Below are 23,377 nucleotides of genomic sequence, written 5' to 3' on the forward strand. Positions count from 1 at the left end.
TGCTCCAGGGGAGTGCCGTGTATCCCTCTCCTGGATCTGGGCTCCTTGCCCTGCTCCTTTCCTCCCTCACACCGTGCGGGGAGTGGGACAGGGGTCACCGGGACACTCCGTCCCGGCTGCTTTCCCATTAATTGTTATTTTTTAATCCCGTTGGCAGTCAGGCGTGCAGCCTGCTGGCTCCGGCTCCTCCGGCCCGGCCCGCCGCTGGACGCCCGCCAGCCCGCAGGGAAGGACGGCGGGACGCGGCACGCCCGGCTGTCCCCAGCCGAGTCCCGCAGCCCCCCGTGGTGCCCCCGGTGCTGCCGGCCCGGGGCTCGCCGGGCAGGTGCCGTGCCGTGGGACGGGGTGGGGCCGCTGGTCCCGGGATACCGCTCTGAGCCGAGCCGGGCTGCGAGGCGCCGAGCCGTGACGTGCCGTGCCGAGCCGAACCGAGCCGGGCCGAGCAGAACCGGGCAGGTGCCGTGAGCGGCGGCGCTGACCCCGCGGCTCCCGCAGAGATCGCGGGGGTCTCGGAGGGGTCGGTGCGGGGGGCTCGGTCCCGGTACCGCCCCGCTGAGTCACCGCCCGCCGGCGGGGCGGGGCGGGGCGCTGCTCCGGGCACCGCGCTGAGCGAGCGGGCTGCGAGGTGTGGTGCTGAGACGAGCCGTGCCGAGCCGTGCCGAGCCGTGCCGAGCCGTGCCAGCCCAGCCGAGCCGTGCCGAGCCGTGCCAGCCCTGCCGAGCGGAGCCAGGCGGAGCCGGGCGGTGCCGAGCCGAGCCCGCTCCGACTCCAGGTACGGGAACAACGGGGAGCGGGTGAGCCGGGACGAGGGAGGATCGGGGAGCCCGGTGTCCGCCGTGGGGCGTCGGTCCGGCACCGGGAGCCGAGGGGATGCTGCGGCACTCCGGGCGGGACAGGAGTGACAGGGTGGGCGTCAGGCGGGGCACCGGGCAGCGCCCCGGCTCGCTCGGGCAGGGAGCAGCCTGGAGGGATGGAGGGATGGAGCGGGGGGTCTCTATGGGGGGCTTGAGCAGCACCCCGGTCCCGGTGCGGGGGCTCCGCGGTGGGTGTGATGTGTCCGGCTGGGCACGGCCCTGGGATTCCGTTCGTGGCCATGGTGCCGGTTATCTGTGAAACCAGCCTTCATGCCTGCTCCATGGGACTCGCACTCGCCTGCCCCGGAGCCAGGCTGGATTCCTGGGCCGTGGAGCCACAAAGCCTCCCGAGCTGTCCCGGACCGGCTGCTCCGGGCTGCTGCCAGCAGCAGAGATGAGCTCCACGAAGCCCCGGCCGTCGGCCGGTGTGTGGCCATTGCTTGGCACTTTGTGGGAACCACCAGCACACCCCGTTCCTTCCTCTCCTCCTCGGCGGAGGGTGCAGCATCCCATGGGATCGCTGGCATGCCTCGACAGGGTGATCTCCCTTCCCTAAAATGCCTTTTGGGGGATTCCTCCTGCAACATCCCAGTTTGCTGCTGCCGGTCCTGGCATGTCGGTGCAGGATATGGGATGCAGGATGCTTGGGGTGCTCTCTACCCACTGTCTGTGCTGCCCCTCCAGAGAGACCAGTAAAACTCAGTGAGACCAGCAGGAGAATTGAAATGAAGTCTCCTGGAATAACCTCCTGGCAGCAAATCCGAATGGCTGTTGTGGAGGGAAGGCAGCCAAAGCTCATTTCATGGTCTGAGGGCTGCAGAAACCCTCCCACCCCCCCCCTCCCCCCAAGCTCCACCACCAGTGGGGAGCCAGGAGTGTTTCAGAGATGGGGGGGGGGGGGGGGGCAAAACCCAAATCCTTTGAGCCTGGAACTGCAGCCACAGTGGGGTTTGCCGTGTCCCTTGCTGGGTTCACAGCTCCCATGTGAATTAAGCCAAGGACTGAAAATGCTGCATACTTGGTTGCAGTCCAGCTCTTAATCCTGCGGCCTGGGGGCTGCTATTTGCAGAGTAACAGGTTTGCAAGCAACTGTGTGCTGCCTGAACGGGGGATCCCGGAGATAGGCCATGCCTGCACCTTGCAGTGGCACCCGAGGGTGCAGGGTCAGGGCTGTGTGGTTTACAGACTGCAGGCTGGGTGTCTCCCAGCGTGCCAATGTCTGCACGGGACCAGCTGGGCACAGCCTGCTGGCGCCTGTTTTTCAGGAGCTCTTGGACTCACCAACTCCTTTCCCATCAGCTCACCCGACAGCTGGGGTTTGGCAGGAATCTGGGAGGCCCACAGTCTGTTACCTGGCTCCTTGGGTGCTGCAGACTTTGCCCTCACTAGGCTCCAGCACCTTGTTTTCTGTGCCAAATACCTGGGAACCTGATTTGGGGTGGTCCTGAGCTACTTTGCACTGCTCTGCACCCCCCTTCCCTGGCACCTGCAGAACAGGCAGGTGATGAGGACCTTGCTCATGTCAATGGGGATAAGATCTGGGAGTGGACCGGGTGTTTTGGGAGCCACTTGAAAGCCAAAGGAGTGGTTTGGAAGGGGGATGTGCAGGAGGAGAAATAGGGTTGCTCTCAAAGAAGACTGCATGGTGGGAGTGTGTGGCAGGGACAACTGGCTGTATCCCTGTGGCCAGAGATGTCCTTGCACTGCATTGTCGCTGTGTCACGTCAGCCTCAGTCCAGTGTAGGTGCACCTGGTCCTTTGCAGAGTGAGTGTGGCTGCTGCTGAAGCCACAAGGCTTCGCATGCTGCCGAACCAGGTGTTGTGTTGCCCTGGCGCTGGAGGAAGTGCTGGGTTAGTTCACTGTAATACTTCTGTTTGTGGTGTTTTTTAGGAAATGGAAATTTAAAAAAAAGATTTGAATGTCAAGACCCAGCTCTAAGAAAAAGCTCTGTCTCAGGAGCCCCAGGCACTGGCAGGCGCCTGTGCCAGCCTCCCCTTGGTTCTCCCCAGGCCTTTGTGGGAAGGGACGGCTGCCAGTGGCTGGCAAAGAACAGACCTGGCAGGGATCTTTCCCGTGAGAATCACCATCAGATCTGGTTTCATCCTGTTGGCAAGACCCATCTTGAAGGTGCTGGGAGTTCTGTGCAGTGCCACGGCCTGGGAAAAGCTGCGGCACCCCATGGTACAGCTTGGCACTGCCAGGCTGCTGGCACAGTGCAGCTGCCCCTCGACTCCTTGGGCCTGAGCCAACGCGCCCGGTCAGCCCCGGCCGCCCCCCGGTGCCGGGAATCACATGCCAATGCCATGAATAACGCGTGGCTGGCCCTGCGGGCACGCACCACTGCCCAAGGACAAGGGCACTTTGTGAAGCTCTCAGATACTGACACTGGGGCATCCCTTTGCAGGGGCACCCCCATCCTTGGACAGTTCCAGACCCAGGGAACCTTGTTTTTGGTCCCTACGATGAGGGATTGGTTGTGCAAAGCTGTTTTGCATCTCCAGGAGCCCGTTCTGGCTTGCCTCTCTGTGCCAGCTTCCTCATTATGCTGCTGAGTCCCTGCCTGAGTAACCAACTGCGGTGATGAACTTGACTCATTCACATCTCGAGGAACAGAGCGTCACTTTCCTAACGGACCTGGAAGGAAAACAGATAAAAGCTCCTGGATCTCCCTGCTTCCGGTGTTTGTTTGAGTCATCAGAGCATCTTCCCTTCTCCTTGGGAAAAATGTCATATCCAAAAGCCACGTGCCACCTCTAAAAACTTAAATGTGTGCTGCCAAGTCACCCAGAAAGCAGTAAGGTGGAAGTAAACACCAGGCTTTTTGTTTGTGGGGTTTTTAGTCTTTTTTCCCCCCATTCACCTAAGGTTTAGAGGCCTCAATATAATGCTTTGGCTTTTCTTTCCAAGACCAGTATCTTAATGGTGATGGGAAGATAAGAATTAGTGCCCAGGAATAAGCCTCTCTGCTGATAAGGGAGCCTGCTCCAAGCTGTGCAGCCCTGGAAGAGTCTCTGCCACCTCTTTGTACATAATCTGGTTGATTTTGAGGCCAAGCCAGGAATTTTTCCCTGCTGCCATGTGGGTATGGGGAGATGACGAGGCAGGATTCAGCCCTGACGAGAACTCAGCCCATCCGGCTACCTTTGCTGTGCTCATTGCCAGCGTGGATGGAAGCTGTGTTTTCTCACTGTGAAACCATTTTCAGGGGATTTTCTCTTGCTATTGTTTAGCTCAGGAAATGGCAATCAGAGTTGGGGTGAGCGGGACTGTACAGGGCTCGGAGGGGAAATACCGGCTCCCCCACCCTCTTTCCCACAGGGATTTCTGGTCCCAGTTGAGTAATGGCTGAAAGGAGCTGATCCTCTCCTCCAACCATCCCAATAAAACCTTAAAGATGTCAGCACAGTGGGCTGGGCTGAAGCCTCATTAGGATTCAGCATTCCCCATCCAGAGGCGATGCTTTATTGGCTTGCCAGCTCTGTGCTGCCTCAACATGGTTGGTATTCACATGAAGCTCCATTGCTTTTAAGTAATCCAGGTGTTTTCCATCACCAACAGCATTTTGCCACCCAGGTCTGTGTTTTTTTGATATATATGCAAGATTCCTAAGTGTGTGGTAAGGCACTGGGGTGCCAGCCCCATCGAAATCCATTTACTGCTGCCAAGCCATGCCTGTGCCATACCCTTCCAGTTCACACTGGGAGTCCTCGTTAGTGTCACTTAGTTACAGCCACGGCAGCAGGTTAATTAATAACCTGAAGCCCCCTCTTCTGATGATAAATTACTGCAAGAAACAGATGGGGAAGGATGCAGAGTGGGCTGTACACCCGTGCAGGATCTGTTCTGGCTTGAGAAACTTCCAGACAAAGCCTGTGCTGGTGAGGGAAATCCGCAAAGGAATTGTTAAACATCTGATGACCCTTGAGCATCTGGGAGCGCTCATAAGCCTTTGCAGGTGATGCTGGTTGGTGCCCCGGCACAGCAAACAAAGCAGGACTTGACCGCTTGGTGGGTTTTGAGGGGTGTTTGAGAGCAGTGCAGGGGTGGCGTGCAGCAGTGGCCAACGCTGCTGGCTTCGCTTCGGGCATTGACAAGTGTTGGGCTGGGCCAGCTGCTCTGGCAGCCCCCACCAATGCTGTCCCACTCTGTGGGGGCTTCTGCTGGTTGCCAGACCCTGGCAGGGTGCGTCCCACGGTTGAAGTGACAGCAGGGTGAGGAGGAGGTGACACTTGGTCAACGTGTGGCCTTGGGCAGGCAGAAAGCACAGCAAAAAGGCTGTATCTGCAAAGGCTGTGGCTGGGTGAGCGCAGGGGTGTGGCAGCACTTGAGGGTGCTCAGCGCTGGTCTGGGTGTAGGTTACAGAAGCCCTTTCTCATGAAAAGACAAATGAAAGGCTGGTGGGCAGAGGGGCTGTGCAGGATGTGGCCCAGCTGGTTGTGAGCAGCAGATTTGGGCAACCATGGCTGCTGTGCTGGTGTTGCCAGGATGTGCCTGGGAGAGCCTGTTTCTGCAGGCTGAAATGATGGAGTGGTTTGCAATGTGCCCAGCTCCTCAGCTAATCTGCAGGAGCTGAAAGCATCCAATAAAATAATTTCAGGGCTGGCGAATTAGGAAACCACAGTTTCCTTCTGTTCCTGTCATTTATGATAATAAGTCAGGGCGTTAACTGAGATGTGGAGCTGAGAGAGGAAGAGGGAACCCCTCCTTTGGTTGGAGTGGTGGGGCACCCTCTCCATGCTAAGAGCTCAGGGGCTCCCAGCCTCTGCCATCCTTCCAACCTCTCCCATCCTTCCAACCTCTGCCATCCTTCCAGCCTCTGCCATCCTTCCAACCTCTGCCATCCTTCCAGCCTCTGCCATCCTTCCAACCTCTGCCATCCTTCCAGCCCACAGCCAGCTTGGATTCCCAGTGGTCCTGGCTCCTCCTGGAGGCAGAGGCAACAGGGAGCTGCCTGTGACACCAGCTGGTGTCCCACTTGCACAGCCTTTGCTCTCCATCCCTGTCCCCATGGCAGAGGGGATACTCAAATACTCATGTTGCCCCTTCCCTTTGTACCCTTTCAGGCTCTGCTGTGTCCTTGAAGGCCAAGCCAAAGCAGAGATCTGCCCGGGATGAAGGTCCTCTTCCTGCTCCTTCTCTTCTTCCACCAAGGTAGACTGTCCAGCCTTGGAGTGCTGAGCTGGGTTTGGGCTGCTGGGAGTAACTGACAGCACCAAAACATTGGCTGGGGGATATCATGAGATGTTTGCAACCAAAGCTTCCACAAAAGTAAAACATCTCATAGGATGATGTGCCTCTGGTGGTTCTCTTGGGCAGAATGGGTCCTTTCCAGGGAAAGGAGATGGCCTCCATCCATCCCTTCTGGGAATGGACAGGTCCTCTTCCAGTGTCTGCTGCTGTGGGTGGTGGCACAAGGGAGAGAGTGACCCTGAAAGACAGGAGGTCCTGCTGCCCAAAGGGCCCTAGCAGATCCGTGCAGCATGGCTGTGACATTGGAGACATGGCTGGTGTCACTCAGCCTGTGGGACAGGGCTGGGATAACTGGGGTGGAGAGCCTGGCATGCCACGTGTGACAGCTGCTACAGGGCTGCAGTGTTTGCAGGGCTGGCTGTCCCTGCAGCTGATCCGCTGTCTCTGCGCTTGTACAATGCAGGGGTGGGAGCCAATGGCCACAGGGAAGAGGATTTTCGTTTCTGTGGCGACCGAAACCAGACCCAGGAGAGCTCTGTCATCTACCAGTACAGCCCCACCAACATCTCCATCGAGAACACGGCCCAGGCACTGATAATAAAAGGGCCTGTTGTGCCAAACAGGGGAAATTTTCAAAGCAAGTACAGCTTGGCCCGCACCTTGGGCAGGTACCGCTTCTGCATCTTCTGGTTTGAGTCCAACAGGACCCTGCGGCTCGTGTACGGCAAGAACAGCATCTCCCTGGGTGGGAACCCACCCAGCAACATCTCCCTGGGTGGGAATCCACCCAGCAGCATCTCCCTGGGACAGGAGAATCAGAAGATTAAAAGAACCAGAGCCAATATCTTCAATGTGTCCTATATTATAAAGGGCGGGAAGAACACCTCCCTGGCTGCTAAAGCTCTTTACGTCTTTCCTGGTAAATGCAATTTAATACCATTTTAAGGAAATTAGAAGGTTGTTTAATCCCCAGCCTGGTCCCTAGTCATCATCAGAGCACACTGGTTGTTTCCCAGTGAATGGTTTAGCCTGGAGATACGAAGATAGCTGAAGGGTGATTGAAGGGGATGTAGGTTTCTTGAAACAGCCCAAAGAAAAGCCTGGTACCCAGCATCCCTAAAGGTGGAGATTTTCAAAATGCTGCCTAAAATCCTAGAAAATTGAGGACTTTGCAGTGGTTTCTCAGGGTCCAGTCTACACCATGAGGTCCACATGGCCTCAGTGGGAGCTGAGTTGTGGGTGGCAGGAAAGCCCTGTGGGTTGGAGTCACTATCAGCTTTCCCAGCTTGGGATCACCTTGAAGCCCTTGCTTTCTGTTTCCACCAGGGCTCTGCCAGTTAGTTTGGGGCATAGGGAAGCCAATTCTGCCCATGATTTCATGGCATTTGCTTTCCACCAGCCTCTCCAGGGAGCATGCCTGTCTGGAAGCAGGATGTGGAGAAGGAGATCACTGCCTTGGACAACCTCATTGCCCAGCCCCTGGCTGCAGCCACGGGAGCCACGGAGCGGCAGAGGCTCCGGCGGTGAGTGCCCAGCCCGCCCCATTCCTGCTGCTGCCAACACATGTCCACTGCATCCAGCTCACTGTGCCCCTTCCCCAACAGCAAACTTGGGTTGCTGGAGAAGATGCTGGCCAAGGTGGAGCTGGAAGGGCAGAACCAGACCTTTGGGGAGGCCACTGTGCACGCGACCGTCCTGAGGGTCCAGCCCAGCCCAGCTCCTCAGCACCTGACCTTTGCTTCCCAGAGAGAGGTGGGTCCTGGAAAGTCTGCCCTAGTGCTCTTGCCCCATCATGCTCTCTCTCAACCTCTTTCCTGATGAATTTTTCTTGGCAGGAGAGTGGAGAGGTCCAGAGATTCACGGTGGACCTGCCAAGCAGCCTGTTCATGATGGTGGAGGAGAGGGAGGAGGTGGTGGAGCACAGGGTGCTCCTCATGGACATCAACAGGCAGACCATGTTCCAGGTAAGGCCCACGTGAATGGCATGCTGGGTGTCCCGGGGTACTGGGCTGCAGGGGTGCCACCAGACCAGGGCCCTGGTGCTCACTGGGAGAAGATGCTTCAAAGATGAGCTACAAGCTTGTTGGGTAAAGTCACGGGATCTTCTTCTTGGGCGCTCTCCTCTGCTTCACATCTGGCTGCTCTCCCTTCCCAGACTGCCTCTGCCTCCTCTTCTCCAACAGGATGAAAACAGCAGCCATGTCCTGGGTGACAAGGTAGTCAGCATCTCCCTAGTGGACACAGTGGTGGCCAACCTCTCCGACCCAGTGGTCCTCACTTTCTTCTATGACCAGCTGCCGGTAGGTGGGAAACAGCCTCAGAGAACCTGATCCCAGCAGGAATGGAGGGAGGAGGAGGGCTCAGCCCCTGCCAGCTTAGGGTGGGGTCACAATCCAGCAGGTCCATGCCCATGGCCAGCCTGTGCAGGGTCTGCTGTGGCTTCTGGGGCTGTATCATAATCATGGCTTGACTGTGTGCAGTAGTGGTGGCACTGCCTTCCCCTCTCCAGGAGATGCCTCATGGTAGATGTGTCACATCCTGTACTGTCACCAAGGCTGTAGCACACTGTGTTAGTAGGCCCTTGGCTCATTCATGGCTCTGTCAGGTTCCTGCTCAAAGCTGAACCCTTTGTTTGGGAAAGAGGATGTGGAAGGAGGTATCTGCTCCATCAGTTGTTAACGGAGTGGTCTCTGCCTGGAGCCACTCCCATCATTGGGGCAGTCTGGTTTATCCAAGCCATAGCTTGTCTCCTGAGACCATCTTGTCTCTGCCCCGTGTTGTCCCCTATCAAAAGTGCTGGGCAGGCAGCAAACCCCCAGCTGCATCCTGAGCAGGGCCTGTGGTTTTGTCGTTGCAGAGGAACGTGACCCCACTGTGTGTCTTCTGGCAGGAGGACACCTCTGGTGAGTGGCCCTGCCCTCGGGTGTGAAGTCAGGCCCTTTTCCCCAGGTACCACAGCCCCACCAGCAGGGTGAAGGCTGCTCTGCACCTTCCTTCCTTGCTGCATCTCTGTAAGCCATTCCCACGGGGCTGGTGTCAGTTTTTTCCCTCCAGAGCTAGCCCCAGAGCTTTCCCCTTCCCTAGGGATGGGTTCCTGAGCTGAGGGGGCTATTTGAGTACGTGTGCTTGGCCTGGGACAAGCTGGAACCCCCCACTCTTGTTCTCCCTCTTTCAATGGACACCTTGCCCTGAAGATCCTCTAGCCCATGGCAGAGGTTCCTGCTGCTCACCAGGTGCTTTCCCTTTCTCTTGCACAGCCAGTTCTGGGAGCTGGGACAGCTATGGGTGCACCACAGTGACAGGGAGCAGCCACACAGAGTGCAGGTGCAACCACCTCACCTACTTTGCTGTGCTCATGGTGGGTAGCACCTTCCCTCAGATCCCTCACATAATTCCCAGTGGTGCTCTTCCTCACCATCTCTCATTCCTCCTCCTCCTCAGGTATCCTCTCCAGAGATCACCTCTGTGCACAGGAATTACCTCAGTATCATAACCTACATTGGCTGCCTGATCTCGGCTTTGGCATCCATTTGCACCATCTTCTTCCTCTACTTCAGGTACAGTCTGATGGTTCACCCCACGCTCCCTGTCTGTGTCCTGTCCCTGGCCATGAACCCCTGGGTGGCCACAAGCTCCACAAGCACTTGGTGGCCTGGATAGAAGCATCATGAAGGAGCCTTGTTTGAAGAAAGCAGAGTTCTGTCCAGGATCCACCCTCTTGGTCAGGTCTCCTGCAGAGTGCTCAGAAACACCAGCTCTTTTCAATGATTTCGGGAAATCTTCTTGCTTGTTATGGATACAGCAAGTAGAAGTCTGCAAAGGTCTTTTCAAGGACCTGGAGGAGAACATGAGTGTCTTCTCCTGAGTCATGTCACTGTTCCTAGGTGGATGATTCAGACCTGAAATCTTTGAATCATAAAAATATAGAATGGTTTGGATTGGAAAGGACTGAAAGATCATTCATTTCCAAACCCCCTGCCATGGCAGGGACAACTTCCACTGTACCAGCTTGCTCAGAACTCCATGCAATCTGGCCTTGAACAATTCCAGGGATGGGGCATCCCTAGAACTTCTTTTGCCAACCTGTTCCAGGGCCTCACCACCCTCACAGGGAAGAATTTCTTCTGAACATCTAAACTAAACCTGCCCTCAGATTGAAGCCATTCCCCCTTGTCCTGTCACTCCATGCCCTTTTTCAAAGTCCCTTTCCAGCTCTCTTTAGGCACTGGAAGGTGCTTTAAGGTCTCCCTGGAGCCTTCTCCAGGCTGCACAACCCAAACTCACTCAGCCCATCTCCACAGGAAAAGTTCTTCATCCCTCTGAGCATCTTCGATGCAGGGTCAGCTGCAGGGGGCTGGATCTGCACGTGGGATGGGTGGTCCCACCTGTGGGGTTGGTCTCAGTCCCTGGCACTACCAAAGGGTCTCCTTGCTCTTCTGTGGGGCAAGCTGCCCCATGCAGGGCTGTGGGGTGTTGTGGGCACCACTGGTGCTGGCCAGGCACGGTGGTGAGTTCTGCTCCCTTTGATTCTCCAGAAGCAAACAGCGAGACCAGATCACGAGCATGCACATCCACATGAACCTGCTGGCCGCCATCTTCCTCCTGGACGTCACCTTCCTCATCTCCGAGCACTTGGCTGCCAGCAGCAGCGAGGCCATCTGCAGAGCTGGGGGGCTGTTTCTGCACTTTTCACTCCTGAGCTGCCTCATCTGGATGGGCATTGAGGGCTACAACCTCTACCGGCTGGTGATCGAAGTCTTCAACGCCTACCATGACCACTTCCTCCTCAAGCTCTGCCTCGTTGGCTGGGGTGAGACACCCTGAGGGCACTTGGGCAGGCCTTTCCCACTGGATATGATGCTGGGATGGGGATGGAGACCCAGCTGTTGGGGGAGCAGCTGTCAAGAGCCGTGGTGGAGAAGGAGACTTGAAGGCTGAGAGCAGAAGCTGGTGCTAAAGCAAGGGTGGATCATCCTGGGGGATCTTCCAGAAATGGAGACCTGTGAGAGCCACCACTTGGGATCTGTAAATTGTAGTAGGATCCTTTCTTTCTGAAAGAAACATCCAGGACAGCCCAGAGCTGGATGCAGGAAGCACCCATGCTTCTCTGCCATGCAGGAAGATCTTATGATCTTTTATGGCCTAAAGCTCTATATCCCTATCCCTGGGAGGTCCCAGCTGGGGTCAGCACAGCACTGCTCCCTCCCTGGCTGGGGCTTATGCCAGGTGCCCTTGCTGTGTGTTCCATCCCTGGTTTCCCTTTGGGAGGGAGGTTGGCTTGTGCTCTGCACAGGCAGAAAGGGCCAGCAAGTCCTTCCAGCAGATCCAAAGGCCAGGGAGTAGGGCAGCCACTTCACTCTGCTCTGTCCACTCAGGACTCCCCTTGGTCTGCGTGATGACGATCCTCATGGCTAGCTGGGCAAACTACGGCCCCGTCTCCATTCCCATCTATGAATCCGTGGATGGCAGAACCACCAACGCAACCATGTAGGTCATGGGAGATGGGTTACCTGGTCTCTGGTCGTAGGTAAAGTCAGCTGGCTAAACCTTCACCATGGCCTGGGGCTTTCCTGGGGTTGTGTGCCAGGGGGATCCCCCTTCCCTGGGTGCTGGGCTGGCACCACACTTCTATTCTTCTCCCAGCCCCACCTTGTGCCCCCGTGGGTGGACACAGCGTAACCCTCTGCCCTTTCTCCTCCCTCCAGGTGCTGGATCACGAGCCCCCTGGTCCATAACACTGTGAACCTGGGTTTCTTCAGCCTGGTGTTCCTCTTTAACTCGGTCATGCTGGGGGCCATGGTACGGGAGATCCTCCGACAGAACAAAAAAGGTCACAAGCTCAAGCACGTCCTGGCCCTCTTTGGGCTGAGCATCCTGCTGGGCATCCCCTGGGCACTGATCTTCTTCTCCTTCACCTCTGGTGTGTTCTGCCTTGTCTCCCTCTACATCTTCACCATCATCAACTCCCTCCAAGGTGAGCCTGTGACTCAGGATTTTCACGGGGTGGTGATGGTGTGCAAGAGGAGCTCTGGCAGGCTGGGTGGTTCTCTCTCAGCTGTGGTTTGTCCCTCAAGGGAGCTCACCCATGCTTCCTCTCCCCTCTGCCAGGTTTCCTCATCTTCCTCTGGTACTGGACCATGGTGCTGCAGGCGAGGAAGTCCCCTGACTCTCAGAGCAGCTCTGACAGTGCCAAGCTGCAGCCCAGCAGCAGCTGAGCCCCGTGGTGGCCGTGCTGTGCCAGAGCTCCCCATGCCAAGGATGGCCACAAGAAGGACCACACCATCTGCTTTGCTACTGTGCTTGCCCTGTAGCACCATGAGGAGCCCCAGGACCCACAGTGGGGCCAGCCACCCCCCTCTGCTGGCCCCCTCCCCAATTTTCCTAATCTGACTGGCTTGGCACCCTTGGGGCAGGAGGGAAGGAGGGAGGGAGAGATGCTTACTTGGGCAGTGGGGGCTGTAAAAAGTGGAAGGGGCAGGGTCCCCAGTGCCTTTGGATGTCCCCTCCCATGTCCTGAGGCCAGTAGTGATGGGTGGGAAAGGCCCAATTTTCAGCCCTTGCTGATGGTCACCATGAGGGTCCTTCTCCAGGGAAGATAGGATGACTCTGCCCCTGCCACACTCTCAGGCAGCTGAAATAATCTATTTTTGTTATTTTGTTGAATGTCTATTTTTGGGTGATGTAGGAGTTCAGTGAGCATGCCTGCACACCAGACTTGTGCCCATTAAAGTTCTTCCTCTCCGAGTGTGGCTCACTGGGGTCTCTGCTCCGTGCATTGGTGGGTGCTCTGATGGGATCCATCTCTCATCTGGGTTATCCCATTTCTGGGGATTCAGGACCTGGCATTTTACCCTGTAGGATCCTGCTGAGGATAGTGGGACTGATAATGGTGCTCCTGGCTGAGCACTGGCTGCCTGGTGCCCCCATGTTGGGGTTGGGGTTATGGAGGGAGGTACCATAGCTTGGGAAGTCTCCAGGGACTGTCACTACCCAGTAGAAAGGGAGGCTGATGGAGGACAGGGATCTGAAGAGGGAGACATCAAAGGATAGGAATCATCCCCTCAGTGGCTGTGGGGCCAATCTGGCTGTCCTGGCTGTGCCTCTTGCAGACACAGCACCACATCTCCCATCCCACCATTCCCCTTCCAGCTGGTTGTGGATCATCCCCCTCCATCCAGCTTCCAGCACCCAGCTGGGGCAGGAGCACCTTGGGATGTTCCATCCTGGAGGCTTGTAGTGATGCCCAGCTTAGGATGAGGATGCTCCAGCACCTGCTGGGCTGGTTAGGGCCATCAGCCCCTTGGCAGGAGTGTGGGGAGAAAGGGAAAGCAAAAAGGGCCAGGTTGGTCACGGGAGGGAACCACGGCGGAAGCGTGCGGCTCTGGCGGCCATTGCTGTGAGCTGGGACAGGAGGTCACTTGCCAGCCCACAGGAAGGCGTGAGGGGCTCCCATAAGGGAAATGAGTAACAGCTCTTGCCTCAGAAGCGCCCACAAACCCTGGGGGAACCTGGGGAGGAGCAGAGCTGCTGGGACAAGGGGAGCAGAGTGTGGTGGGATGGCCAGGAGTAGCCGGGAGACCCTGAACTTGTTCCTGGGCACTGTCCTACTGCTCCTGCTGCTGCCTGGTGAGTGGCATCCTTAGCACAGGGGGTGCAGGGCTTTGTGGGAAGGTTTTCCCATGGGAAGGTGTTCACCGAAAGACCATGTGGGGATTTCATCCTGAAATGTGGACAGGCAAGAGGGGAGCATCCCCACTGGGATGTGCAGAGGTGAGCAGAGTTGGGGGCTTTGTTGCTGTGGGCTTTTTTAAAACCTGGGATCAGCAGTCCAGGGTCTCCTTTGTGAGCCACTCTGGCACGCTGGTTTTGCCTGCACCAGCTCCGATCACTGTCCAGGTGTTTTTGAAGCCCATGTAGCTGCAGTTCTTTTAAAACCTGGTGGCTGCCAGACTCTCCTGCCTTCTCTTCCCTCTGTACAGAGGGAGGGCTGACCCTAGATTTTGGTGTTTTCCCCTCTTTCTCCATATCCTCCTCTTGCAGATGTTGCCGAAGGACAGGACAGCTGTTCTGGTGAGTCCCTCCTCCCATTCCTGCCCTTGCTCCCTGTGCCCACCCAGTGCTGTGGTGCCCAGGGGTCACTGCTCCCACCCTCCCCAGACCAGCACCGGGGTGATCAGCCCCGTGAGTGCTGCAGCGTGGCGGTGGAGCAGCAGAACCCAGACAACATCACCGGCCTGCTCCGCTTGTCCCAGCAGTGCCCGGAGCTGTGGCGCTCCGGGAGCCACCCTTGTGCCTGCCTGAGGGAGCTCTGGTTCAGGTAGTAGCCATGCCAGGGTTTGTGGGCTCAGTCCCCACAGCCCCTGTCCCACAGCCCCCTTGTCCCACAGGCTGCTGCAGTCGGGGCAGCACAGCTGGCCGGCTGGGCTCAAGGGTCTGCTCCTCAATGTCAGCAGGGCTGGCACCCGTGACGTCCTCATCACCTTCTCCCCCACAGCGGTGAGATGTGCCCCTCCCTCTCCCTTGCTTGGAAGGTCCCACACCTTTCCAAGCATCCCTCAGCCCCTGCCCCAGGGCTTGGTGTCCCTGCTGTGCTCTTCCCCCTCCCTGTGGGGTTGCATCATGGGCCCACATCCATTTCAACACGCCTTGGCAAGGAGCCACGTGAAGTGGTGCCTGGGAGGAAAGAGCCCTCCCCAAGGAGCCATCCCAGCAGACCAGGTGGCCAGGGGGAGTGTGAGGTAGGAAAGGAGGAGAGACGTGTGTGACCTTGTGCCTCCTGACCACCCAGAGGCCCTCCCAGGCTCTGGATGTCCTGGGGACCATGTGTGGGTGATGGTGGGTAGAGAATCTGCTGGGTCCCACTTCCAGCTCTGCCCCCAGAGATGCTGGGTGCAGGGAATGAGGCTCTTCCCTTCTGCCCTCAGGGCTCCTGCCGATGTTACTGAGCAAACCCATCTGGGCAGGGCTGAATTCATGCCTGGAGCAAGACTGGTGGGTTCTGAACCGAGATGTGACCTGCACCAACAACCTCCTACTGTTGTTCTCTGCTGCAGGGCCCCAGTAGGCTGAACACCACAGAGAAAGGGAAGGCAGGTGGCAAAATCCACCTCCCCAGGGAGCTATTCCGGTCCCTGAGTAGCCAAACAGTGCGTGTGGTGGTGACAGTCCTCAATATCCAGCAGCTTGGCATGTTCAAGGTACAGGCTGGCATTGCCAGCATCCTTCCTGCTGCCACCAGCACCTGCTGCCCACCAGCTCAGCTCTCGCAGCCTTTCCCCTCCACAGGAAATCAACCAGACGGCGCAGGTGTTGGACAGCACCGTGGTGGGCATCACGGTGGGAGAGAGCAGCATCTCGGGGCTGCAGGAGCCCGTGCAGCTCACGTTTGCCCACAGGGAGCTGCCCCGGGTAAGCCAGCCCTGCCTGCCCTCCCCCTCCCTGCGGTGCCCTCCCCGAGGCAGAGGCTGATGCTGCTCTCCCCACTGCAGGGCGTCACCCCCCGATGCGTCTTCTGGGACCCCAGCAAAGGTGTGCCCTGCTCGGGGCAGGTGTGGCTGGGGCACGGGCGCTGCCCCGGCACTCACAGCGCTCCCCGTGCCCCTTGCAGGGCAGGCAGGAGGCTGGCAGAGCAGTGGATGTGCCACCCAGCCCGGGGACAAGGGGACAGTCTGCTCCTGTGACCATCTCACCTTCTTCACCCTCCTCCTGGTGACGATCCTGCTCCCTGCAGATCCTGCTTGAGCCCTGGCAGTGCTGCCTGCCCACTGTGATTCCTTGGGTGTCCTGAGTAGCCACACAGGGACAATTATAGCTGTTGTCAGGCAAGCTGAGGTCCCAAAACCAATCCCAGCCCCAGCTCAGGAGGACAGCAGCAGGTCAGCTGAGCAGGGAAGGCTGGAAAAGGCCCCAGCTCTGTGCAGGCTCTGGCAGAACAAGGCTTGAGGTCCCAGATCCTGGTGGAGACTCCCAGGAGGGTGCTCATGGTGGTCCACTTCACCCACACCTCACCCCACCTCGGAGCATCTCCTGTGAGGCACCACTGCCCTGCTTCCCCTGCAGATCTTCTGGGGCTGGTCTGGGGTCTCTGCAGCAGCCATGGGGTTATCATCCCCATGGCTCTGGTGCCTGCAGTCAGCTTTTCTAGACTCCAGGGCCTGTCTAACCCAACATCTGCATGTTTGGCAGAACCCAGCTCTGGATGGCTCCACAGCAAAAGCTTTGATGGCTGTAGCCACCGCTGGCTGTGGGGTAGCCATGGCCTTCTGCATCTTCACCATGGCCTTCTGCATCTTTGTGAGGTGGGACGTGCCCCCAGGGGGCTTGCCAGGCTGGGAGAGATGTGAGGCAGTGCCAGTGTCTCTGCATGGCCCTGCTGTGCTGCACGAGGCCCTGCTCACCTGTGACCCCTGCCTCTCCTGGTCCCTGTGGGGACACTCAGGTGCAGGTTCAGGTTTGAGGAGACCGTCCGCACCAACCTGGGGCTGCACGTGAACCTCGTGGGCAGCCTGTTCCTCCTCAACCTGGCCTTCCTGCTCAGCAGTGGGCTCTCTGGCAGGGCCCAGCCAAGGACCTGTGGGGTCCTGGGGGGGCTCACCCACTACTGTCTGCTCTGCTGCTTCACCTGGACGGCGCTGGAGGGCTGCCAGCTCTACCTCCTCTTTGTCAAGGTCCTCGGCATCTACATCCACCACTACCTGGCAAAGCTGTGCCTGGTTGGCTGGGGTGAGCAGCCTGGATGGGAAAAGGGGGGTGAGAGGGGCAGTGGGAGGTTTGGACTGGATACTGGGAAAATTTCTTCACTGAAAGGGTGGTTAGGTACTGGAACAGGGTGCCTTGGGCAGTGGTGGAGTTACCATCCCTGGAAGTGTTCAAAAGATGTGTGGATTTGGCACCTGGGGATGTGATTTAGTGGTGGCTGTGGCAGTGCTGAGTTAATGGGTGGACTTGACCTTAGAGGTCTTTTCCAACCTAAACCATCCTGTGACTGTGTCTACCTTCTCCCAGGCTTCCCTGTTCTGGTGGTGGGAGTGGCAGGAGCTATTGGCAGCTATGGAGAATACAGCATCCAGACCACGGACCACCAGGTCATAGCCCACCTGTGCGTGTGCCACTGCCCACAGGGCTCAGGTGGCCCTGTGGCACAGGGAGGGGCAGCTCAGTCCTGCCAGGAGTGCAGTGGTCAGGGATTGCACCCATCTGGTTTGGCTTTGCACCATGCCTCTGCTTCTGCTTCCTTCTTTGTGACTGCAACACATCAGCCACCCCCAGCTCATGCTGAGCCTCCTCAGTCACACCTGCAGCCCTCCAGGTCATGGAGGGATGTCCAAGGCCCACCTGGAGCTTGTCCAGGCTCCCTCCCAGCCGAGCAACACGAGGGCAGTTGATACCCACCGCTGTGCCCCTGCTTCACCCTGGCCTTGCAAAATCCTGCCAGGGGAAGGCTCCCATGGGTGCTGCTGAGGCTTGCAGGGCTGCTGGAGGCACTGTGGTTCTCTTTTCAGATGCTGGATCACTTCCAAACATCTTCTGGTCCACTACATCACCAACTGTGGTTACTTTGGCCTCATCTTCCTCTTCAACATGGCTGTCTTTGGGGTGGTGACCCACAAGAGCTGCAGCTTGCAGGGCACTGGGGCAGTGCCGGGATACCATAAGCCCTGGAGGGTGGCTCTGGTGGCAGCAGGGCTCTTCTGCCTGCTGGGAGCCACTTGGGCCCTGGTATTCCTCACCTATGGCATCTCCTCCACAGCTGTGCTCTACCTCTTCACCGTCCTCAACTCTCTCCAAGGTCAGCACTCACTCTGAGCTGGGCTCCCTGGGCTTGGGTGGAGAAGATGGAGGAGGCAGAAGCCAGCCTGGCTGTGGGTTGACAAGGAATTCCAAGGCACCAGTGTCTTCCCGGCACTGTCATACCCTTCCTATTGCCAGGGTGCATCAAGCAGGAGGTCCCAACCACCAGCATGGAGCTGCTCATGGCTCCCAATTACATCCACTCCACCCATGGTGGTTTTCCCTCCAAGAAAGACATTCCTTAGCAGAGGACTAGGGGCATTATCCACTCAGGGCATGTCCCAGCCAAATGGTTCATGGGAAGGAGGGGGAGAGGCAGGAGTGAGCTGTGGAAACCCCCTGGAAACTGAAGAAAAGTGTCATTAGCATCCTGGCAAGATGCTTCCCATAGTCTCCTGCTGCTGCTGAGTGTTTGTCTTCCTTTCCCTGCAGGAATCTTCATATTCATCTGGTTGGTTGTTCTCTACTACCCAAAGACAAAGGAGACCACTGGTTCCCTCTCCTACATCATCAGACATGACAAAAACACCACAGCCTCCCAGGACTAGCTCCTGGCTGGACCAGCTCCTGGCTGGACCTGCATCCACTGAGAGTGATCCTGGAAGATGCAGCTTCCTCACACAGGGAGAGATCAGCTTACAGTGCCTCAGTTTACCCTTCAGTGGGCATGATCCACCTCAGCAGGGCTCTTTGCTTTGTCCCTTTCATTCCTGGTGGGTTGCCCTGGGCAAGGAGCTCCAGAGATGATGCTTCTGCAAAGTCCCTCCAGGCTGCAGCTTCAAGGTCTTGAGATGCCCCTGATCTCATTCCCCAGGGGACAAGGAGGAAAGCTCACAAAGCACCTGCCTTCAGCCATGATGGACCATCACCCTCTTTGCTAGAGGTGGATTTTGGTGCTGAACCAGCCCAGCAGTGAGTTTCCTGCCACTGGAGGGAGAGGATGGACTAGCTGCAGCCCAGATGTGGGAGGTTTGCCTCTGGGAATCAGCAAAAAGAAGAGGAAACCCGTAAGCTTCTTTGCCAAACATCTCCTTGCTCTCTGGCAGAGATGTGCTGTGTGCCCTTCGTGCCAAACAGCCTCTGGGGCCAGCAGCAATTCCCCCATGGACATGGTGCTCTGGCCAAAATGCACATACCTTGCAGGGCAACTGCTATCTTCTCCTGATCTGTGTTTTGGTATTAAATCCCTGCCAGCTGTCTGAGCACTGTGAATTTAGCCTTTAATACCTACATTATTATTTGTTATTTGCTTTTTATTAGGGATGTATCAATGGGCAAAGTCTTGCTGGCCATTTGCCACGAATGAAAAGAAAAATGTCGTGAATGAAGGGAGAAATCACTATGGATGGGTGCACACACAAAATGTGCATGCACAAAGCAGCCCTTGCTCTGCCAATGCTGCCTTTGTGTGGCACAGAGCTCTGCAAAGACCAGCTTTGATAGGGCAGGTATTTAGAGTGGGGTACTTCCATCTCCCTACACACCTGGGTGACTCTGTGGGGAAAAGGGGAGCAGGAGGAAGGACTCTCCCATCCCTGGGTACATACTCTGGGTTTGGAGACTATGGTCCTCAGGGGAGAAGGTCCAAGAGATGCCACAGGGAACAGAAACCCTGTGATGCACCTCAACCCTCAAGCACCGTTTGCATCCAGCCATTACCCCCTTCCCCAAAACACCCACAAAGACACAGCAAGAGCCTCTCTCTGCTCCTGTCCTGTTTATTGGGAAACAGCTGTTTCCTAAGCCATTCGCCTCCCCACGCTGACGGCCGCAGCAGCCACAGTGAGCACGGCCAGCACGCACAGCAGAATGAGGGCCCTGGAGAGCCACGGGCTGGGTCCTGCCAAAGAGAGAGACTGGTTGTGTATCTGGGTCTCCTGAGCCAGCTCTGAGCCCTGGTGAGGCATCTCCTGACTGGGAATAGATTCAGGGAGGTCATCTCCTGTGACAGGCAGGAGCCACAGGTACTGTGGGATTCTGAGGGCACAGCAGGACTCGGTCACCTCAGATGGCCTCCAGCCACCCCTGCCGCCTACAGCTTGGCATGCATGCCTGCTCTGAGCCATGCCATAGGTGGGCTTGCCCCCAGCCCTGCTCCTGGACTGCTGTTTGGATCTCCTGCACTGACCTTGGTGCCCAGGAGGACATACATACCCACGGGGTCCTGCTGGCCAGTGCTGGAGTGGTGGATCTCTGCTCCTGAGGAAGGAGCAGCCAGCAGGAGGATGGGTCCGTAGGACACGATCCTGTCGTAGTCACCTGCCAGTGCCCGCCTGCTCCTCCAGTGCCTGGGGCATTGCTGTCACAGAAGCCAAAGGAAGGGTGATGGGAAGGCAGGGGAGGGCACCCTGCATCTGGGCTGTCCTCGAGATCTCCCTTCCATTCCCAGGGAAGAGGGAAAGGAGGTCTCTAGTGGGTTCAGGCCCCTGTACCTTTGGGGCTCAGGGCTCCTGATTCTGGAGGTGTTTATTCTGTGAGGCACCCAAAACCAGAGCAGAGCCCCTTCTCCCAGCAGAGCTAGTGAAGGGAGGTCCCACACCCACCCAGGGCAGGTGCAGAGCAGCAGGGGAGCTCACCTTGGCACAGGGCTCTGGGCTGTCAGGAACACAGAGCTGGACTCGGCAGTGCAGGAACACCTCAGGGTAACCAACGAACTGAAACATCTGGAAGCTGAACTTGGCAGCAGTGCTCTCTCCAATGGCATTCAGATAGGTCACCGTCTCGTCATGGGGACACCTGGGACATGAGGGCTGGATCAGTGGGTGGCAAACGAGTTGGAGCATCCCAGCCTTGGATAACACATCCCACAGGGAATGGGTGCAGCCCACAGGCTGAGCAGGCCTATTTCTGTCTAGTCCCTGACACACTGTGGTGCAAGGAGAGGATGTGCTGGGGACACCCCACTCACCCCTGCTCAATGAGCTTGTGCTGCGTGTCCTGGTGTGGATCCGTGCTCGGCGTGGCCCAGCAGTCCAAAACACTCAGCAGGAAGTACTTGAGCTGGTGCTGCCCTTCCATCTTCAGCAGGACATAGAGCGTGTCCGTGAGGGGGACAGCCACACTTGGCAGGTGATAAGGCTCGAGGTAGGACAGGGACTTGTAGAGTCTCATACTGACATTGAAGTGTCCTTCTCTGACCACAAGCTGTACCAGCCTGAGAGGAGAGGAGAGGACGAGAGCTCACAAAAGAACAAGGAGGTGGGAAGGACACAGGTGAAGCCACCAGTGTCTGGCATTGCTCTCAGAGCTCTCTAGGGCTCCCCAGAGCCTTTGCAGATTGTCTCACTGAATCTACTTGTCTCCAAGCTCAAAGACACCATGTCAGCAGCAAGGTGAAATGGGACACTCACTTGTCAACAGCAGTGAGAGCGAAGGGCAGTCTCACAACCTGCTCGTAGGCGTAGATGCAGGAGAAGTGCACCTCCAGCTGGAACCTGCGGGAGATCGTGGCCCTGTGCGCCTCCTGCCCTGACTCGATGACGTTGGAGTACGAGACATGGGAGCTGTTTTGCTGGAACGACACAGCAATCAAGTCTCCAGAACGTAACTAAAGCCACACACAGAGCTGCAAGTTCAGAAGGCACAGCTCAGCTGTAGCTGCTCCAGCCCTGGGTATCTGCTGGGCTTTCAGCCTGTGTCTGGGGGCTGCTGGCACAGGAGTCAGGACAGCGAGCACAGCTGAGTGAGCACAGGGCTCTTCTGTGCAATGCAGAGCTCGAGCACCTTGTCTGCTCCCTTCCTGCTCCACAAAGCAAGTCAGAGACCAAGGGGACAGGGCTGCAGAGTTCACAGCATGTCTCCAGAAAGCTGAGGGCTCTTACCAGTGCATAATGAGACTTCCAAGCTCTCCTAAATAAGACAAATGTGCTGCCAGCAGGGGTTTGGCAGAGGCAGAAAAGCCTTCTGACATCCTCAGGGGAAGACTTTCAAGGGGATTGAGAACTTTTCAGCACCCAGATATAAAAGAAAAAGCTTTTGGGGTTGCCCATTGCTGTCCTACTTCACCATGTCTGTTTCTCTCCTGGCTTTGGAGCTATGGATCCTCACCTGGATTACTGATCCACAGGCAGTGTGGTTTTCACCTGTGAGAGTGGCTGCAAAAAACAGCTCACCCTCTTCCTCCTTCTCAGAGACCTTGCACGCCTGGTTCTTCAAGTGGACAAGCTCCAGTGGGATTTTCAAGAGCTCAAACACCTCCTTCCTCACCATCATCTTCATGTGCTCCTCCTCACAGGCCAACTTCAGTACCACATCTGGGGGAAAAAGCCATCTGCAATAGCAATAAGGAAGAGGCCTGAAGGAGCCCTAGGCCAGCTGGAGGGTGGCACAGTCCCACTGGGCTCAGCAGCCTCTCATCCCAGCCTTGCTGCAGGCTGAGGGCTCTTCACAGACACTGGGCAGAAGACAGGCTGGTCCCTTTCGAGGGCTGTCCACACAACCCCCACAGTGTGTCTAGGGCACCAAAGGGACAGGGGCCCTCTCCTTCAGAGGAAGAAAGCAGAGTTTTTGGCCAGTGTCTTGGAGGGCCTTCACTGTATCTGTGCCAGGGTGCATGTGCTTGTTCTGAAACTGTGAGGCAGCTGTGTCCTGCAGCATGCCCTGCTACACCATGGCACAGCCAAGGAATTAAGGCTTTTGGGGAAGAAGAAAATGGCCTGTGGCTGGCTCTTGTACCAGCACATAGCCAGGATATGGTTGTAGGGGTGTGGAATGCACCTGAACCAGGAGCTGGGACGTGCTCCAGGGGTGGAGAGCAATGGGAACACCAGTGCACCATGCCCATCACCCTTCCCTCTGGTGCCCATGGACACACTGGGGAGGGCTCAGCAGCATTTGCAGCCCTACCTTGGCAGAATTCCCCTGTGAAGCCTGGCTTGCAGCTGCAAACTGCTCCATCCACAGTCACCTGGCACTGCCCCTGGTGCTGGCACGGGTTTGGCAGGCAGGCATCTGGGCTCCTCTTGGCACGGAAGGCAACCCCTGGCATCAGGCCACGGGTGCTGGCCAGATCACCTGCAGTAAAGGAAAGGCAAGAAAGATGAGATGCAGCAAGAATATCTCCCTGATGGGAGATTTGAGAACTCACCCCACAGCAGGAAGCTCTGCACAGCTCTCAAGGGCTGAGATCCTCGCCTAGAGCCAGAGCAGACACCTCTGAGGAAGAACCTGCTGCCTCAGCTTGCTGGGAGGCTGTGAGACCTCCTCAGCCTGGCTGTCATCTGGACCAGAGCTAGGGCCTGTCACTGTCACCAGGGAGCATGGTGGCACATTGCAGCACCTGTGCTCATTTCCATGGCTTACACACCCTTTATGGCTGGGGTGGACAGCCTGCAGTTTCTGTCTATTTTGCTGGCTCCTGGACCCCAGTTCCTGCCTCCCTGAGCCCTATTCTATTGTTCCTCCTTAACAGCCTTCAGCAGTGCCCTGAATGAGGAACTTGAACATGGGTCAGGTGAAGGTTTGACCTTTCCTTTCCGTAGTACCCATCCATGACCCAGCAGGGACAGAGCACAAGGAGACTCACTCTTGTTGCCTTCACAGC

General features: G+C 57.3%; 3 protein-coding genes across 3 annotated transcripts; 2 read left to right on the forward strand and 1 right to left on the reverse strand.

Annotated features, from left to right (window-relative positions):
• Window positions 1-647: 647 nt before the first annotated feature.
• Window positions 648-12,789, forward strand: LOC110476308 (adhesion G-protein coupled receptor G1). Its single transcript, XM_021541163.2, has 14 exons — window positions 648-772; window positions 5,919-6,006; window positions 6,509-6,964; window positions 7,445-7,568; window positions 7,650-7,797; window positions 7,881-8,009; window positions 8,229-8,345; window positions 8,903-8,948; window positions 9,303-9,403; window positions 9,487-9,602; window positions 10,581-10,855; window positions 11,421-11,532; window positions 11,751-12,019; window positions 12,154-12,789. The coding sequence occupies exons 2-14, from the start codon at window positions 5,967-5,969 to the stop codon at window positions 12,258-12,260; spliced, it is 2,040 nt and encodes a 679-aa protein (XP_021396838.2). The 5' UTR covers window positions 648-772; window positions 5,919-5,966; the 3' UTR covers window positions 12,261-12,789.
• Window positions 12,790-13,505: 716 nt separating this feature from the next.
• Window positions 13,506-19,159, forward strand: ADGRG3 (adhesion G protein-coupled receptor G3). The gene is made up of 13 exons (XM_077786373.1): window positions 13,506-13,671; window positions 14,086-14,115; window positions 14,203-14,362; window positions 14,433-14,541; window positions 15,099-15,242; window positions 15,331-15,453; window positions 15,534-15,573; window positions 15,653-15,753; window positions 16,231-16,343; window positions 16,484-16,767; window positions 17,050-17,143; window positions 17,547-17,833; window positions 18,268-19,159. Exons 1-13 carry the CDS (start codon window positions 13,506-13,508, stop codon window positions 18,381-18,383), a joined length of 1,767 nt encoding a protein of 588 aa, XP_077642499.1. The 3' UTR covers window positions 18,384-19,159.
• Window positions 19,160-19,537: 378 nt separating this feature from the next.
• On the reverse strand, window positions 19,538-23,129 carry LOC110476233 (uromodulin). The gene is made up of 8 exons (XM_077786240.1): window positions 23,114-23,129; window positions 22,681-22,848; window positions 21,883-22,088; window positions 21,186-21,346; window positions 20,744-20,989; window positions 20,412-20,571; window positions 19,990-20,134; window positions 19,538-19,675 (listed from the first exon to the last, which is right to left on the reverse strand). The coding sequence occupies exons 1-8, from the start codon at window positions 23,127-23,129 to the stop codon at window positions 19,575-19,577; spliced, it is 1,203 nt and encodes a 400-aa protein (XP_077642366.1). The 3' UTR covers window positions 19,538-19,574.
• Between the last annotated feature and the right edge of the window lie 248 nt (window positions 23,130-23,377).

The sequence above is a fragment of the Lonchura striata genome, chromosome 13, assembly GCF_046129695.1.
Source record: "Lonchura striata isolate bLonStr1 chromosome 13, bLonStr1.mat, whole genome shotgun sequence".
Taxonomy (NCBI): Eukaryota; Metazoa; Chordata; class Aves; order Passeriformes; family Estrildidae; genus Lonchura; species Lonchura striata.